This window comes from Condylura cristata, unplaced genomic scaffold (genome assembly GCF_000260355.1).
Source record: "Condylura cristata isolate star-nosed mole 26May11 unplaced genomic scaffold, ConCri1.0 scaffold00025, whole genome shotgun sequence".
NCBI lineage: Eukaryota > Metazoa > Chordata > Mammalia > Eulipotyphla > Talpidae > Condylura > Condylura cristata.
In genome coordinates, this window is record NW_004567126.1 from 482,439 (window position 1) to 499,964 (window position 17,526).

Consider the following 17,526-nt stretch of genomic DNA (forward strand, 5'->3'; position numbering starts at 1 on the left):
CTCACCCCCTGCACCTCTGGCCTGAACCCCAGTTCTTGTATGCATAAGTAATAAATCTTTTTAAAAATACATAGATATACACACACACATATTATTTCTCACAAGCAATTGCCTAGAATTGATTTTCCATTTTGTTAATTTGTTACATTCTTAAGACCCCAACCCCAATTTCTTGTTCTGCCTTTTTAAAAAGTGTATATTTTTATTTTATTTTAAGATTTAGCTTATTTATTCATGTCTACAAGCGGTGCTGGGGGTGGGGGGTGAGAGAATTCACCAGAGACAGTAGGAAGCAGCAGGTGAGACAGAAGAGGTCTACTGTGCCATGTGGATCAGCTACCTGACTGGCCTGGCTACTGATTGCCTGATAGCACTGTCCTTAACCCCTTCTCCACCAAGGAGGCCCTAGTTTTTTTTATTTCAGTTGTAATAAAGTATACATAAGATACACTGTTTAATGCCCTCCCTGATGGTGCAGTGGGTTAAAGCACAGCACTATGAAGCTAGCTGAAGCTGCTTCAGCACAAGTTCAACCCCCAGTCAGGGAGGTGACCCACATTTCACAGCAGACCTCTCCTGTCTTGTCCACTGCTCCCCTTAGCAGCATACTTCGACAGTCTGCCTGGTCTGCTTCCCACTCTGTCTCTGGTGAATCCTCTCATCGCCCCTGGACCTCTGGCCTGTACCCTGGTTCTGTATGAGTAAAAAAACAAATCTTTTAAATAAAAAGAGAGTTTCAGGCTCTCCCTGGTGACGCAGTGGGTTAAAGACCACATGCAGTGATGTCTTTTTGTAATGAACCTATTTCACTTACTGTTCTCAAGATTCATCCATGTTGTAGCATGTGTCAGAATTTTCTCTTTTTTTAAAAATAAAGTTACTTTTGCATAGAAGAACTAAGGGCAGGGGGGGGGTAAAAGAATTCACCAGAGACAGAGTGGGGAGCAGAATAGGCGGGTCTACTGAAATACACTGCTGATGGGAGAGTGGGTTAGACAGGAGAGGTCTGCTGCTCCACATGTGGGTTAGTAACTCAGTCCATGGAAGTAGGCCCTCACTGGGCAGCACTGAGACTTAACCCCTTGGTCACCAAGGAGGCCCAGAGTTTCCTCCTAACATTGATTATATGTATATATAAACCATATTTTATCAATCATCTTGGCCATTGTAAGAAATGGCTGGGCATATAGATGTCACTTCAAGTCTCTGCTTTCAATTTTGGGGACATATACCGAGAAGTGAAATCCCTGTATCATATGATAGTTCTATTTTTACTTTTTTTTTTTTTTTAAGATTTATTTAGTTGTTCATACAAGAGCTGGGGTACAGGCCAGAGGTACAGGGGGTGAGAGGATTCACCGGAGACAAATTGGGGAGCAGAACAGACAGATCTACTGAAATACACCACTGAGGAGAGCAGCAGGCAGGCCAGGAGAGGTCTGCCATGCCATGTGGGTCACACTCCCTGGCCAGAGATGGAACTCATGCAATGGCTGTGATAGCTTCATAATGTTGTGCTTTAACCCCGTTGTACCACCAGGGAGGGCCCTATTTTTAATTTTCAGGGAACCACTATACTGTTTTTCCCTAGCAGCCACATCATTCTACATTCCTCCATCAGTGCATAAGGGTTCCAATTTCTCCACATATTCACCAACCCCCTTTTTATTTAATTTAATGGTAGCCATCCTATTGACTGTGAGGTGGGTCTTGCTTTGTTCTTGGAAAAGGGGAGGTGACCTTTCTTAACTGGAGCATTTATTTTATCAGGCTATGGTTATGCAATCTCCCCTGGTTTACCTCTTAAACACCTTACTCCAGTTGATAAGACAGTGCTATCATTAGCCTAGGGCTTACAAAGGTTAGTTACTTGCCAAGGTCATAGGTAAACTGCTGGGCCAGAAACCAAATCCAAGATTTTACCCCCTCTTCATTTCACTCTGCATGGTTATGTAATCCACCCACTCTGAGCACAGAGGTGAGCTTCTGCTACCAAAGGTCCCACAGTGGATAGTGACAGCAATATCAGCATCAAATGCTCAGCCACTGGGAGGGTGACATCTGCTCCCCATGTGTGCTGCCTGCAGGGAGTCTGCCCCCAGCCCAACACTGATACTTCTGTGGGAACAAATGAGATGACATGTTGGGTTTGTGGGCCCAGTGCCAGTGGGTGGAATGAACAGGCGGAGGCCATGACTCTGACTCCAGCGAGTGTCCAAGAATTCAGCTCAGTTCCCACAAGTTGAGAAGTCAGGTTTCCAAGACAACTCTCCACTCTAGACAGCAGTTACAAGGCCAGGCTCTCACCTGTGCTTCTCATGACCTGGCTACAGATCAGAAGCTCCTGGCTTGGAATTCGGGTTCAATTTATTTGCTAGAACCTCTCAAGAGCTCAGGAAACATGCCTACTCACTAGAAAGCCTATTTATTGCAAAAGACAACTCAAGAACAGTCAGGTGGTAAAGATACACTATAGAGGGAAAGGATGAGGAGCTTCCAGTTCCTTTCCAGAAAAGCATCATTCTCCTCCAAACCTCCACATATTCACCCTCCCATAAACTCTGACCATGCTCCTTTGGGGCTTTAATAAAGGCTGAATTACACATGCACAGGCCCTCCCTGGTGGCATAAAGGGTTAAAGCACAGCACTCAAAGCTAGCCTTAGCCACTTCGGCATAAGTTCCATCCAGTCAGGGAACTGATCCACATGACGCAGCAGACCTCTCCTGTCCCATCCACTGCTCCCCTCAGCAGTGTATGTCGTCAGTCTACCTGTTCTGCTCCCTGGTCTGTCTCTGAGGAATCCCCTCACCACCACCCCCGCACCTCTGGTCTGTACCCCAGTTCTGTATGCATAAATAAATCTTAAAAAAAAAAAAAAGAATTATACAGGAACAAAGATTAAATCACCCAGCCATTATTTAATCTATGCTCAATCTCCTACCCCTTTCCATCCCCAGAGGTCTGAGGGTGGCACTGCCAGTTACAACCCTCTTATCACAAGGTTGGTTCTCTAACCAACATCATGTGCTGGTGTGGGGAGTCTCCCATGTTCATTCCACTGTTTGGTACTGGGTCCGCAAACCCAACGTGACACCTCATTTGTTTCCCACAGAAGTATCAGGATATGATTTCATCTCGTTGACAGACACCATCAATACCCTTAACATTTAGGAAGTTCAAAGGCTTTGGGGAGCTGTGATCCAAGAACTGTGGATGAAGACCAAATATGTATGAAAGCATATTGGTTTGTCATATAAATGACCAAGTAGATGTATTTTCAACAAATCACAGTATCATAGGTGTCATCTCGTGTACCTCTGATACCTACTACAGGAAACAAAGACTGGGGAAGGTCTTCTCACCCCAGAGCTGCACAAAATTCTAACATGGATGTTATGAACATCTTTCAAGGAAGAGCCTCTCTTGTCACTCACATCATATTTCAAGTGAATGTTACCCATGATGGCCAAATAAATTTGTCCTAAGGATGTCTCCAGCTACATGACCAGTTTAAAAATTTAAGGACCTGGACATACCTGGAGTCTTTCTGGGGGAAATATTTCATGAAACTTAAGCACTGAGGATTAGAGGTCTCTTGGATTCCTGATGGTCAACTGACATCACATTCCTAACAGTTTTGTTGTAGCTTCTTTTCTTCCTCTTTGGCCATTCCTCCTCTGTCTTGCTGGTTTCTTCTGTTTTCTACAATTTCTACAGAGGTAGGGTTTCAGAGCTTCATTCATTCTCACTCAGTGTGGTCTTATCTGGTCTGGGTTGCACCCTGAAAACGCCTGGATTTTTGTCTCCAGACCAAATGTCTGCACACTCATATAGTCAAGTCATCATCACTTGACAGCACATGGATATCTCCCAGGTACTGAAAACTTTCCTAAATTTTCATCTCACGCAGACCACCACTTCTGGACATGATAAGCACCTCCTCCTCTAGGCCACTAGCACCACCATCCAACCAGTTATTTGAGTCAAAACCCTAGGAACCATCCTCCTCCTCCTCATGCTTCCTGTCCCAGCTGCCAGCAAGTTGTCTTGATTCTGGGAACTCTGGAGACAGCCCAGCCCATCGCTCTTCTTTCCTAATGTCTTCCAGTGCTTCTTATGCCAGAATAAAAGTTTCAGGGCCCCTAGTAGCATCACTGCTTATTCTCTAGCCACACCAAACTCCTCATGGACCCTTTACAAATTAAACTTGCCATCCTCAGGGGCATTTGCACTTTCTTCTGTCAGGCATTTTGTTTCTCTACATCTTTCAGCATTCGCGTCCCAGTTCCTATGTTCCCTCCTCTGTTCCATCCTTGACCACTTTACCCAGTCACCCTACTCCCCCATCCCAACTCAAATGATTCAATCCTTTAACTTTGTTTTACTGTCTTCAGAGCAGTGTTTCTGTCTAAAATAATCTTGTTCATTTGTTATAAGATTTTACCATTAGATTAGAGGCTTTCTTTTCTTTTTAAAAAAGATTTATTTATTCATACAGAACTGGGATACAGGTCAGAGATGTAGGGGAGGTGAGAGGATTCACCAGAGACAGAGTGGGGAACAGAACAGGCAGGTCTACTGAAATACACTACTAAGGGGAGCAGCCGGAGGGTTAGGAGAGGTCTGTTGCACCATGTGGGACACCTCCCTGGCTGGGGATCAATCCAACTCACACAGAAGTGGCTGGAGCTAGCTTTGCAGTGCTGCACTTTAATCGGTTCTGCCACCAGGGAGGGTCCTAGAGTAGAGGCTTTCAATGGGTTATGTGACCTAGAGTACGATACGCGTTTTACGTGTGACTCAGCAACACAGGTGTTATGGCTGCAAAATAAACTAACTCCAAATGTACTGGCATTAAATAACGGCATTGATCTTGTTCACAAACCTGCAGTTTGAGCAGGGATTGATGAGAGAAGCTTATCTCTGCACCTCTCGGTATCAGCTGGAATGACCTGAAGGCTAGGGGCTGTATAATTTCAACACTCACTCATCTAGTAGTTGATGCTGGCTTTGGCTGGTGCCTTACTGAAAGATTCTTCACATCACCTGGACCTCCTCACAACATGGAAGTACAGCTACAGGAGAAAGTATCCTGAAATTAAGCAAGGGGAAAGTCATAGAACTGCACCAGGCAAAAGTTATATCCTAGTTTCTGACCTAAGCATGGAAGTCACACAGTGTACTTTCTATTTGTTTTTTAAATTTTTATTTATTTTTGTGGGGTGTAGGCTTGTGGTGAGGGGGTGAGAGGATTTACCAAAGATAGAGTAGGGAAAAGAACAAGCAGATCTACGCAAATACATGGCTGAGGGAAGCAGTGGGTCAAACAGGAGAGGTCTGCTGCACCATGTGGGCCAGTTCCCTGGCTGGGGATGGAACACAGGCTGTCCCAATGGTAGTGCTGAGATTTAACCTCTAGGCTACCAGAAAGGCCCTGTACTTTGTATTTCTTACACAAACTATCACACATATTCAAGAGGAGGAATTAAGACAGAAAGAGTACTAAAATAGTACTAAGAGTGCCAGGGACAGTGCCCAAGGTGGGGGACAAGTCACTGTCAATGGGTTCTCACCTATGCACACAACTGATCACGCTGGCTCAGGGTTCAACAACAAAATGGTTTATTTAACAAGTAGAAGACTGGGGCAGGAGGGAAAGGAGTTTCTAAGGCAACAAGTGGCCAGCTATCTCACCCTAGATGGTGTCCAGAAGTCCCATACAAAGGCCACTTATGTTAGATGGCACTGTCCCATCAACAAGGACCTAGAGCTGGTGGCATACCAGACAACAGTGTCAGAGTGGTCCACTCTGATAGCTGGAGGTGCTCACAGGTGAGGCCACTGACATGGCAATGCAATAGCCCACAACAACAGTCTGAAGGCCATGCTGGACAGCACCAGATCCTGGGCCAAACCACGATGGACCCAGCAGCACCAGCAAGGCATGCTGGAGAACCAGATGTGGGGGACAGCTCTTAAAAGTGGCCAGAGTACTGGTCACCAGGGTCAGTATCAGAACGCCAGTGCTATAGCTCTTCGCGAGCTATTGGTATGAACCAATAGCCAACAGTTCGTTAAGACATCAGGCCACGGACGACAATGCTCCTTGAAGGCAATGTCAGAAGCAGGGCTAGAGGCAGGTGCAGCAGGATCTCTGCAAAGTTCTAAGGAGGTCTGGGAAGTCTGGATATTTGGAAGTCTACAGGGCAGGAGTGTCTGCAGAGGTCTGCTGCATCCTTCTTCAAAGGTGATCCAATGAATGCTTCTCACTTCAGAAGGGTGCTGCTGACTGACTCAAGCTGGCTCTTACTCTGTCATATCATCTTCAGGGTTCCTCATCCTCAAACTTCAATGGCTGTTTTCAATCCTAGATGTTTGATGGGATCATTTACCACCAATCAGCTTGCTTTTCATTTTCAATATAAAGAATTAACTCCTCTATTTCTTCTCCAAGGAAGCCCCTCCTCAAAATCCCGGTATTTTTTAGTTTTCCCTGAAGCTATCTGTCTTCACCAGCAACCACCTTGGGGTGGGGGAACCACCCTGGCTTCATTGCCAGGCTACAGAAGGACATCACCAACCATGGTCTGATCCTTTATCCATTTCAGTTCATTTCCAAACATGGCTTCTATGGTCACCCATGTAGAGCTAACTACAAGACGCAAAACAAAGTACTCATGAGAGGTACCTGCCCTAAAATTTATGGTTTAGAGAAGCAGAGAGGCAAAGGACTCAGCAACATATAACCAGTTTCTCCTGGATAGTTTGGTTGGAATGAAGGTGGGGTCAGTTAAGAGTACTACCTTTGGATCTTCTGTTTTAAACAAATTGAGGTAGATTTTCAACAACAACAACAACAACAAAAAAGAATTAACTCCAAGTTGAGTGAAGAATCTGGTCCACTTAGAATCCTGGAGCCAGATATAAAAGGGAAAAGCTAAGCCCCTACCTGCACACAGATCAGGACTGGCTCGTGGATCTGTGGGCTTTGAAGAGTCACGGGCTGAGCCCCAACAAAGCAGACTTACCCCATTGTTTCTGAGCATTGTTGAGATCTGGTTGTAGAATCAGCCTATTGACAAGGAAGGCAAGGTAAAAACTATTTTATCAGCCATTTTCCTGACAATCAAATGTATTCTTCCACAGCTGGTACACAGTTTGGCATTTCCCAAAATAATACTTTAAACCTCTGTACACAATTCACTAATTCCCCCCCATTGTATTTTGTAGAAAATGCTGGTCAGACCTGCTGAGTTGGTTTCTTTACCTCACTTTGAGGTATATATCATGAAAGTGTGTAGTTTGTCTTTCCTCACTATAACCCCATCACGTCCTGTGCAAGGTAAGCAACTCACCTGCTAGCTAACTCACCCATTCTGTGGATGTTTTATTCAATGCTTACATAGAAACAGGCTCTGTCCTGACTTAATCCTCACCCCAACTCTGAAGTCGGTTCCACCAAGACCCTCATTTTACTGGAGGGGAATGTGAGGCAAAGAGGGGTAACTTAATTGGCCCAAGGCAACACAGTGAGTGGTAAAGCTGGGATTCAAGCCCAATAAATCTGACTGCAAACTCCATTTTTCTGCCTCTACTATTGATGTTTATTATGAGTATCCCATGCATGCACTGTAGGCCAACAACTCCTTAAGTACTTGCCGGCTTCTCCTCTAGAACCCGCCCAGTACGCCGCAGGCGCGGGACTGGAGAGGTTCAGGTTCTTGCAGTTTTGCGCAGGCGCGACAGGCTGGACGCCGCGCCCGAAGGCACCGCCTCCCTGCGCCGATTGGTCATCGCTAAGACTCGCGGAGGATCCAGGGCAGGCGCACTAGGCCAGACCCGAAAGCGGAGCCCCGCCCACCATCACTGGTGATTGACGTTGGACCAAACCAATGGAAACGGGTCTGCTCGGGGACGGGGGGCGGGCCCTAAGGGCAGTCAAATTTGCGCGGGAGTGGTCCCGGCGTAGTCATGGCGGCTTTCCGCGACATGGAAGAGGTGAGCCAAGGGCTACTGAGCCTTCTGGGCACCAACCGCGCGGAAGTGCAGCAACGACGACTGCTTAGGCGCCACGAACAGATGGTGGAACGGCTTCTGGAAACGCAAGATGGCGCCGAACAGCGACTGCGGGGTGAGGGTTGGGGCAAGACCCCTTCCCTTCCTTTCTCCTGAAACCCCATTCCCTGCCCTGTACCCCCGTGGGACCGGCGGGTGGGCACCGCCCCTCTGAGCCTCAGTTTTCCCTCCCGTCAAATGGGCATCAGGAGAGAAACCACCTACCGGTGGTGAATGTAGGAGCTCGCAGGATCTGGTCCAATTCTGAGCGTTCTGTGAGTAGGAGCTAGGAGATTCAGGGTCGGTGGAACTGGGGCACAGGGGTGAAATCACTGAGTGTTGATACCGCCACCCTCACTTCCCAGCTGTGAGATTTGAGGTAAGTTACTTCTCTGTACCTCAGCTTCCTTATCTGTGCGATGGTTGTAAATGACAGCCCTATCTTCTGCTGAGATGGTTCACATCTTTTACTGAGCACCTGCTATGTGCCAGGCGTAGTGTCATCCCTGGATGACAACAGGGAACCTATCCAACAGACAAAATCCCTTGGGAGGCTGATGTACTAGTAGAGTGAGGACAGAGGATAAATGAGAAAAATGGATTTGTCAAGGAGGAGATGGGCTAAGGATTTCAGCAGTTAGCTCATGAGCCAGGTGATCCCAGTCCAGCAATTTCCCAGCTCAGTATCAGTTTCTTCATCTGTGAAACATTCTTGGAGATGATGTTTGTGCCCTGCTATGCTCTAGTCCTGCCATTGTCATTGCTGCTCTTAGTATGAGGACTTTTTATTTTAAGCTACTGACTTTTTTGAATGTCCAGTCCAGTGGCACTACCTACATTCACTCTGGTGCAACCATTACCTCCCACCATCCCTTTCCAGAACTTGGTACCTATTAATCACTAACTCCTACTGCCTGTTCCCCCAGCTCCTGGATACCATTATTCTACCTTTGTCTTTATGAATTTGACTCCTCTAGCTACCTCATATTGTCAGAATCATGCAATATTCGTCATTTTGTGTCTCACTTCGCATTAAGGTTCATCCATGTTGCAGCATGTATCTGAATTCTTTTTAGGGCTGAATAACATAGTCTATTATGTATATGTATATGTACCACATTTTGTTTACTATCCCTCCATCCTTCAACACCTGAGTTGCTTCCACACCTTGGCTGTTGTGAATAATGCTTCATGGGTATATAAATACCTGTTTTGAGTCCCTGCTTTCAGGTTTTTTTTTTTTCCTCTGAAATTGAATTGCTAGATAAAATAACTTTTTTCCCTCTCCATCCCAACCCTCAAACGGTAACTTGATGTTTAATTTTTTTTGAGGAACTGCCATCTTGCTTTCCATAGTGTTTTTGGTACTAGGGGCTTTAGTACCTTGTTAGTTTTATTTTATAAGAAGGTGCCATTTGAGTGACTATGAAGCTAGCCTGGGGTTACTCTAGGGGAAGAGTTCCTGCCAGAGGAAACTGAATATGCAAAGGTCATGAGGTGACTTGGAGACCCAGGAGAAAGTGGTAGAAGATGAGGTCAGCAGATCCAGACTCCTCCAGGCCTATGAGCCCCAGGGAAGAGTTTGAATGTCAGCTAAGCAACATGGATACTTAAGATCCATCCTTCCTTTCTTCTTTCTTTCTTCCTCTTTTCTCTATTAGTTCCCCTCCCTCCATTGATGGTTTGGGGAGATCAGCACGGATTTGGGGCTGGAAGGATAAGAGCCTGTGTTCTAGGGAGCCAGGACTTTGAATCAAGAAGATCCAGCCTGGAGGAATGTGTGTGGGGACAAGTAACGAACTGCTTTGGCCTTCCATTCTTTACCTCTTAAGCTGGAGAAGAGTTAAGTCACTTTCTTGAGAAGATTGTGAGAGCACAGTGAGCAGGGCTCTGAAGTCATCCTGAGGCACTTAGCGCTTAGGTAACCGGGCCTTATAACAAATGTCCACACACAAGAGTTCTCTTCCCAGGAAAGAAGCCACAGAAACGTGGTTATCTGGGCAGGAGGGTGACTGGTGATAGGAAGACTTTGTGAGCCCCAGACCATCAGCTGTCCTCATAGGAAATTAACAGACACTGTCTCAGACAGTGAAATATGAAGTTAAAGCCAGAGAAAATAGTGAGTTCAAAGCGGCTACTTCAGAGGGATGAAGCAGATTAGAGATGGTTTTGTATGTGTGTGTTTGAATTTTCATAACCATACATAAACATGCATTACTGGGAATAAAAATTAGCATAGTGTAAGTTTGTTAACAATTCAGTATTGTCCCTTTGGGTGGTATTTTCATTTTCATTTGTGCTTTCTCAGACTTGGCAGGTTTCTTTGGCTATGGGAAGGAAGAAATACAGTAGCCTTAATATGTTTTTAACCTTTCTGGGTGTTTCATTCAATGTGCAGTCTTGCCTCATTCAGTGAGCTTCTGGTCAACAGGGGACAGCATATCCACTGGTCATCCTGGAGAGCCTGGTATGCACAAGTTGCACCATCTAGGTCTGTGCTGTCATACTATGATGGTCACACAATCACAAAATCACCTAACACATTTCTCAGTACCCATCCTTGTTGATAAGCACACATAAGTGTATGTATTTTGAGTAGGTGCTGATGTGTCTGAATATAAGGTGCAATTTCTGATTCGAAGAGGTAAGCTGAGGAGCAGTAGTCAATGTGATAGGCGCTGCCAAGGAAGCACAGTCTCCCCGGGGCAGGAGAGGCTGCAGCTGTCCGTATCAGGCACTGCCTGGGAGGTCTTGAAGGCTAGGTATTTGTGTGCCAGGTGGTGGGAACACGCAGCACGAGGAGGTGAGGCCTGTGGGAAAGGGGGTGTGTTCACAGTGTGATGAGGCATCATTATGGCCAGATAAGAGCAAGTAGGACACTGTGGGGCAAAAAGCCAGGAGAAAAGGGGCTGGTAGAAATGCCAACAGGGGCCTGGATTTTCTGCTGGAGACCATGGGCAATAGAGGTCTTTGAGTGGGGGAATGACTTTATGTTTAACCTCTAACGCAGCCACTCTGGAGGCAGAGAGCAGAAAGAACTGGCAGTTTGACAAAGAGAGACCAAAGCAGGGCCTGGAGGGGAGGCTACTTGTGTGTCCTGGAGAGATGAAGGACTGTTCAAGCAAGATGAGAAGGGATCGGCATGCTAAATGGTTGGGGAAAGTGAGTTCTGCTCGGCCATGACATCATAAATTAGTACTAGTTGCAAAGAAGGATGGATTTTATTTTGTGGATCTACATGCATTTTGATGGAATGGGAGCATTTATAGAAGGCTCAGGTGAAATTCTGTTATAGGCATTTGGAAATAGAATGAGTAGGAGTAGGGGTTGCTGCTGACAAGGAAAAGGGGATATTGGTTGTATGGCGGAGGCAGCAGGAAGATAAATGGCCTTCCTCTTGGGCCCTGCTGGGGAAGGACGGACACCAAGGATCCCGAGTTGAGGGGCCAAAGCCTTCTCTGTTGCCCTGCAGAGATCGTGGCTATGGAGAAGGAAGTGGCCCAGAACCTTCTTGATGCAAAGGAGCAGGCGCACCAGGGGGGTGCCAAGCTGCAGCAGCTTGAGGCTGAACTTCAGAAGGCCGGGGAGGAGGACACGCATCTGAAGGACAGCCTCCTATATCCTTTCTTGCATGCACTGAATGCTTCTCAAGAGTCAATGTGGTGGGAGCCAGAGGCCCTGGGGCTGGTGCGATTCTGGTTAGCACACGGGCCATTTTCCTTCCAGAGCAAGGGGTCCTTAACTGCCTGCTCTACCCAGCTCACCCAGGAACTGGACGAGCTCAAGGAGATCGAGGCTGATCTGGAAAGAAAGGAGAGGGAAGTTGAAGAAGACACCACAGTCACCATCCCATCAGCAGTGTAGGTCCCACAAGCGTGCACTCATATGCGTGCATGCGTGTGTGTGTGTGTGTGTGTTCAGTTCTATAGCTCGTTGTTGATGCTGGGGTGACTTTTCTCTCTCTGTTTTCTTATGTAGGTATGTCGCTCAACTTTATCACCGGATTAGTAAAATTGAATGGGATTATGATTGTGAGCCAAGGATGATCAAAGGCAGTATCCTTTGTGGAAAAAGTGAAACCCTGAGCAAGCCACTGTGGAACCCATGTTTCCATAGGACCCACCCATCCTGCTGAGCCTCAGACAGACACACTCATGTTCCTAGCCCAAAGGTAAAGCAGCCCCTGTGCCTTGTCAGCAAATGACTGGATACCTAATGTGATGGTCTGTACAACGGGCGATTGCTGGGCCTTAAGAAGAAGGAAACCGTGGTGCATGCTGCTGCACACATGAACCTGAAGCACATCGTGCTGTTGCAATCAGCAGACACAGAAACAAGTACTGTGTGACTGCATAGACTTGAGTCAGAGTCCCGGAAGTAGGAAGCAGGATGATGGTGGGAGTCAGCCATTGGGGGAAGGGTATGAGAAGTTAGTGTTTAACAGGGACAGAGTTTCAGTTTTTTCAGATGAAAAAGATCTGGAGGTTGCTGGTGGGGATGGTGGCACAACATGAACGTGCTTAATGCTACTGAACTGGGAACTAGAAGATAGCAAATTTTGCATATCTTTTACCACAAATTTTCAAAAAATGATAGTGCGTTACGAGAATTGAACTTTCGTTACAAACATTAATTTCAGTCTCAAAACTTTCAACGGTTACCCTTCCCCTGTGGGTGGTGGGCAGGGCTGCACGTGCAGTTTCCTTACATCTCCACCTAGTCCATCACGGCCCCAGCATTGCCCAGCCCCTTCACCTGGACAGCACCCAGCTCTCCAAGAAATTCATCAGTGACTATCTCTGGAGTTTGGTGGACACGAAGTGGTAACCAGGAGCCTCTCAGACTGTCCTGCACACAGGGAGTCAGCATGGTGGGTGGTTGGTGGTGACATCAACTTAATATTAAATGTTTATACATAAATGGATTTTTTCCAGGATTTTGCCCTCTCCCTCACCTCCAATTTCAGTCTAAATGTTTGAATGGCTTGGCTGGGTCACTATAGAGAACTGACTTAACTGTGCAGGCCTGTGACTAATGTGAGTTAGTGACAATACCTTCAAATTACTCTGTAGTACATGGTGACAAATTCCAGGTGTTTATCTTTTTTCTTTTAGATTTTATTTATTTATTTATGCATAGAAATGGGATACAGGCCAGAGATATGGGGGTGGGGGGGAGGGTGAGAGGATTCACCAGAGATAGAGTGGGGAGCAGAACAGGTGGGCTTACTGCTGAGGGGAGCAGTGGGTGAGACAGGAGAGGTCTGCTGTGCCATGTGGGTCAGCTCCCTGGCTGGGGATCAAACTTAGGCTATAGTGATTCTAGCATAATAACGCTGAGACTTACCCCTATGCCACCAGGGCAGACCCTGTCATTTTTTATTCAAGTTTAACTATTGTTTAATCATTCAGGGCATGTGTTTGGATGTCACTGTGTGCCCATAAAGGTACTAGGTACTGAAGACAAGGATGACAGAGAAGTCAAAGGTGAGCTGGTGCCACAGCCTCCAGCTACAGCAAGGTCAAGTGCAGCTGTGGATGCATCGAGGTGCTGGATGCTGTGAATTGTGAATTAAGCAACATACAGAGATGTTTGCCAAGTGTATCCTGATTAAAAGGATAAGACACCAACCAAAGAAAATTTCCCTGGGACTTAAGGGGGAAGCAGATAGTTAGTCCATGCCCAGATTTTCCACTGTGCCCCCTCCTAACTCTCAGTGCATGTGACTCGCATAGGGGCTCATCTCTAGCTCCAAGGTGGGTTTTGTGTCAGAACCCCTGGCTGCCTCTCTGATATGCATTCTCTCTTTTTTCTAAGGGTACCCTTTCAGCTACTGGGTTAAAAGACAAATTTCCCAGCCTCCCTTGTAGTGAAGTTCAGGCCATTGGAATTTATTTCAATGAGGTATGGGTGTCGGGGGTGGGGGAGTAAGAGGAATCACCAGAGACAGAGTGGGGAGCAAAGCAGGTGGATTGACTGAAATATGCTACTGAGGGGAGCAGTGGGAGAAAAGGAGAGGTCTGCTGCGGCATGTGGGTCACCAACCTGGCTGGGATCAAACTCGTGCTACAGTGGCGGCGATAGCTTCACAGTGCTGCACTTTACACTTTAACCTGTTGCACCACTGGGGAAGGCCCCAGCCTATTGAAATATAAGCAGAAATGTTATGAAAGCTTCTCAAAGAACACTTTAAAGGCCTTGGTGTGACCTTTCTCTGCCTCTCCACCATTTCCTGGGTTTCGGTTGTGATAGCTGGCACCTTAACAGCTATGTTGCCACACAAAGGAATGTGCAGTATTCTAGGGATGATAGATGGAGTCAGGCCTCAGTGCTGGACTTCTTTACATGAGGGAGGTAGCTCTATCTTGTGTATGCCTTTGTTATTTTGGTTCTTCTATCACAAAAAGCCAGCTTGAACCCTAACTGACTGTGGCCTACTGGTCTGTTGGAGGGTAGAGAGAGAAAAGTAGGGTCCCAGTGATAAATTTTCCCCTGGACTTAGCCCTGCCTGAAGCCAGCAGGTGTTAGATACATGACCCTCTGGCTGCTGGGCTTTTGCGTGTCTCTGTACAACTAAATTGTATATGGTGAGCTCAAATAACATTTTTATTCAGAGAGAGGCATTGTAAACAGAACAGTGAGTTCTAGCAGCATCTGAACCATCAAGTGGGTACTAAATCAGCCCATTCTGGTGATATTCAGAGGTCCTGAGCAAGGAAACCTACCTGTCAGGACTCTAGAGAAATGGAGCCCCCAAGACAGGCTGTTAATCAGTCTCTGAAATGTAAGACCCCAGTCCATTCAGTTCCCTGAGAAAGATTCCCCAGAATTTCAGAGCCCTTATGCCAAGAACCTGGCTTTATGTATTCAAGTAATGTTCACATAGTTCATTTCATTTTCATGGTCTATAGATGGCCCAAGATGGGAGCAGAAGCCCATGTGCACTATCGGTCACCTCCAAAGGGCATAAAGTCTCTAGCAAGATAGTTTCCCGCCTCTGCCCTTGAGACTTTGGGACTGGGTCATTCTCTGTCCACGCTATCCTGGATACTAGGATAGTGTCTGTGGCCTCCATCCCTTAGATTCCAACAGTGTGCCCCTCAATAGTGACAAACAGACATGTTGCCTGTTGCTGCTGGTGTCCTTTGGAGAGGCCAGGCGCACACGGCCATTCACCCACCCTGAGGTCTTACCCAGAAACCAGCCAGGGGTCAGCTAAGTACATTCCTGTTCTCCCATATGAGTGAGTAAAAGTGCCAGAGCACCCCCGGTCCTGGTAGGCTCCAGGTCATGTTAGAAGAGCCAGGCCCAGGAGTTCTTTCGGCATGTTTTCCTTCAGGCACTGAAACATGTACGTGCAGCGGCCTGGGAGAGAAAGCTGTGGGACAGTTGCCAGTACAAACCCTGGTTTATCTGTACCCCTGGCCTGGGCCCCCAAACATCCAGGGGGCCTTCACTCCCAACTTCTGTGTTCAGGATGGGGGCCAAGGGGGTATGAGCCTCAGTTTCACAAGAGGAAGAAGTTCCCTTCAGAGATACTACATGAACCCAGACACAGAGACACTGTGTCTTCTTGTCTCCCCAGACTGCCCTGGAACCAACCAAAGGAGTGAGCAAGCCAGTAAAGAACATAACAACCAGAAGGGCCTAGCAGGCGGGTACAGGGAGGTGTCTGAGCTCACAGGGGCTGGGAGAGGCTCCGGTCCTCTGAATGCCTGGGCCCTGACTCACAGCTGGGCGCTGGCTGGGTGCCTGGGACAGCCTCGGGCCCATGGCCTCCAGCTCCTGCCTGTTCTTCCTCCAAGAGCCGGATAGTGGCCAGAGCCTTCCTGAATGATGGAGCTCAGCCAGAGCCTCAGGGATGCTCACCCCAGCCCTTTTGCAGGAGCAGCACTTGAAGCCCTGGAGTGGAGAGAGTGAAGAAGCGGGTTGGTGGCCAGCACCTGCAGAACCCACCCTGTGGCACCACCCTGGTACTCCCTGTGTCCCAGTACCACCCCAGACCTACAGGAGTATCCACTTTACAGAATCAGCACCATCAAGCCACGGGGGAATGATGCCTCTGGAGTCAGCCCCAGCAGCAGGCCCAGGGTCCACGGAGCAGCACTGTGGCTTTTGGAATGAAAAACGGCCTTGAGACAGCCGCCTCTTACCCAAGGTCACCCAGGTGGTAGAGACCATGCGAGGACAAGAGCTCATGTCTGCTCTGGCTGAAGTTCTAGGCACTTAAAGTCACTATTGACAAGTGGTTGTGAGTCAAATATCCACAGACCCAGTTGACCTAATGCACAATTGCAGTGCCTGGGAATATCTTCAAGTATGGATGAAGTGGCAAGAATGCAGCCCTCACCTGGGCCTCCCACAAGTGTGGGGAGGTGAGCTGCCTACCCTGGGAATGTGACAGGGCCTCTTCCTCTGAACATGCCTATGCCTTTACTGTGACCACCATGCGGTCACCCAAAGGGGCTATCCTGCCCTTTAGTCAAGCCCTAACTGGTCAGGTACTCCCCAGTCCTGGAGTAAGACTTGGTTAGAGTTGCTCCCACTTTACAGGTCAATAGGTAGGGGAGAGATTTTTTTGTTTTTAAAGATTTACTTATTTATGCATACAGAACTGGGGTACAGGCCAGAGGTGCAGGAGCAGTGAGAGGATTCACCAGAGACAGAGTGCAGAGCAGAACAGGCAGACTGATTGAAATAAACTGCTGAGGGGAGCAGTGGGTAGGACAGGAGAGGTCTGCGCCATGTGGGTCACCTCCCTGCCAGGGGATCGAACTCCTGCTGCAATGGCTGCAGGTAGCTTCACTATGCTGTACTTTAACCCACTGCACCAGGAAGGGCCTGGGAGTGGGGTTTCAAGGGCAGATGTGAACCCAGATGTTCAAGTGTTGTGGAATCTGAACCTCTGATCTGCTCTCTCCTCTGGGCTGAGGCTAGAGAAAAGCCAGGAAGACTGGCCACTGCACAAGGACGTGATGGTGCTTTGGTTCCGTCACCCCAGAACCTCTGGAAGCCTCCCTGACTGACTCAGAAATGTGGACAGGATGTCTGATGTGCCAGGCCCCCATTCAGGGACTACACTTCAGGGGGGCCATGGCAGACTGGTTGGGTGGGTACTGTACTGTGTGACCCCAAATTGCCTTACAGAGGAAGAAACTGAGGCAGAGAAGTCAAGCTGGATACACTTCATAGCTAATGGTTGGTGAGCCTTTGGAACAATGCAGAGCTTGTGTTCTTTCAGAAAGGAAGATTTGTTTGGGGGGGCAGCTCTATAGGAGACTGGAAGGGGAAGGTGTCCCCTGAGCCACTGGTGTCAGGAGTATGGAGATAGCAATCCAGGTTGGGTGATCAGCAAGTTTGAAGTCGGGGGTGGGGGTGGGGACAGCAAAGTGGCCACTTGGAGGGAATTGAGAGGCCTGATGGTGCCAGCCTGCTGTAGTCTCCACCGAGATCTGGGCACAATTTTCA

At 47.6% G+C, this 17,526-nt stretch overlaps 1 protein-coding gene across 3 annotated transcripts; it reads left to right on the forward strand.

The window, feature by feature from the left end:
• Window positions 1-7,974: 7,974 nt before the first annotated feature.
• On the forward strand, window positions 7,975-13,779 carry SPC24 (SPC24, NDC80 kinetochore complex component). 3 transcript variants are annotated; one of them, XM_012729492.1, is made up of 6 exons: window positions 7,975-8,134; window positions 11,531-11,675; window positions 11,814-11,918; window positions 12,037-12,113; window positions 12,779-12,928; window positions 13,470-13,779. In XM_012729492.1, exons 1-5 carry the CDS (start codon window positions 7,975-7,977, stop codon window positions 12,883-12,885), a joined length of 594 nt encoding a protein of 197 aa, XP_012584946.1. In that variant the 3' UTR covers window positions 12,886-12,928; window positions 13,470-13,779. The 3 variants fall into 3 exon arrangements, with proteins under 3 accessions (XP_012584946.1, XP_012584947.1, XP_004689071.1); XM_012729493.1 differs by having other exon boundaries at window positions 13,505-13,779; XM_004689014.2 differs by lacking the exon at window positions 13,470-13,779 and having other exon boundaries at window positions 12,779-13,018.
• The last annotated feature ends 3,747 nt before the right edge of the window (window positions 13,780-17,526 follow it).

What these genes read in the sequence shown, in the direction of transcription:
- SPC24 (XM_012729492.1), top strand. Translation starts at nt 7,975, where the DNA reads ATGGCGGCTTTCCGCGACATGGAAGAGGTGAGCCAAGGGCTACTGAGC. An exon ending in CATCTGAAGGACAGCCTCCT is followed by an intron (nt 11,676 to 11,813) that starts ATATCCTTTCTT and finishes TGCCTGCTCTAC; the next exon opens with CCAGCTCACCCAGGAACTGG. An exon ending in GCCAAGGATGATCAAAGGCA is followed by an intron (nt 12,114 to 12,778) that starts GTATCCTTTGTG and finishes ATCTCCACCTAG; the next exon opens with TCCATCACGGCCCCAGCATT.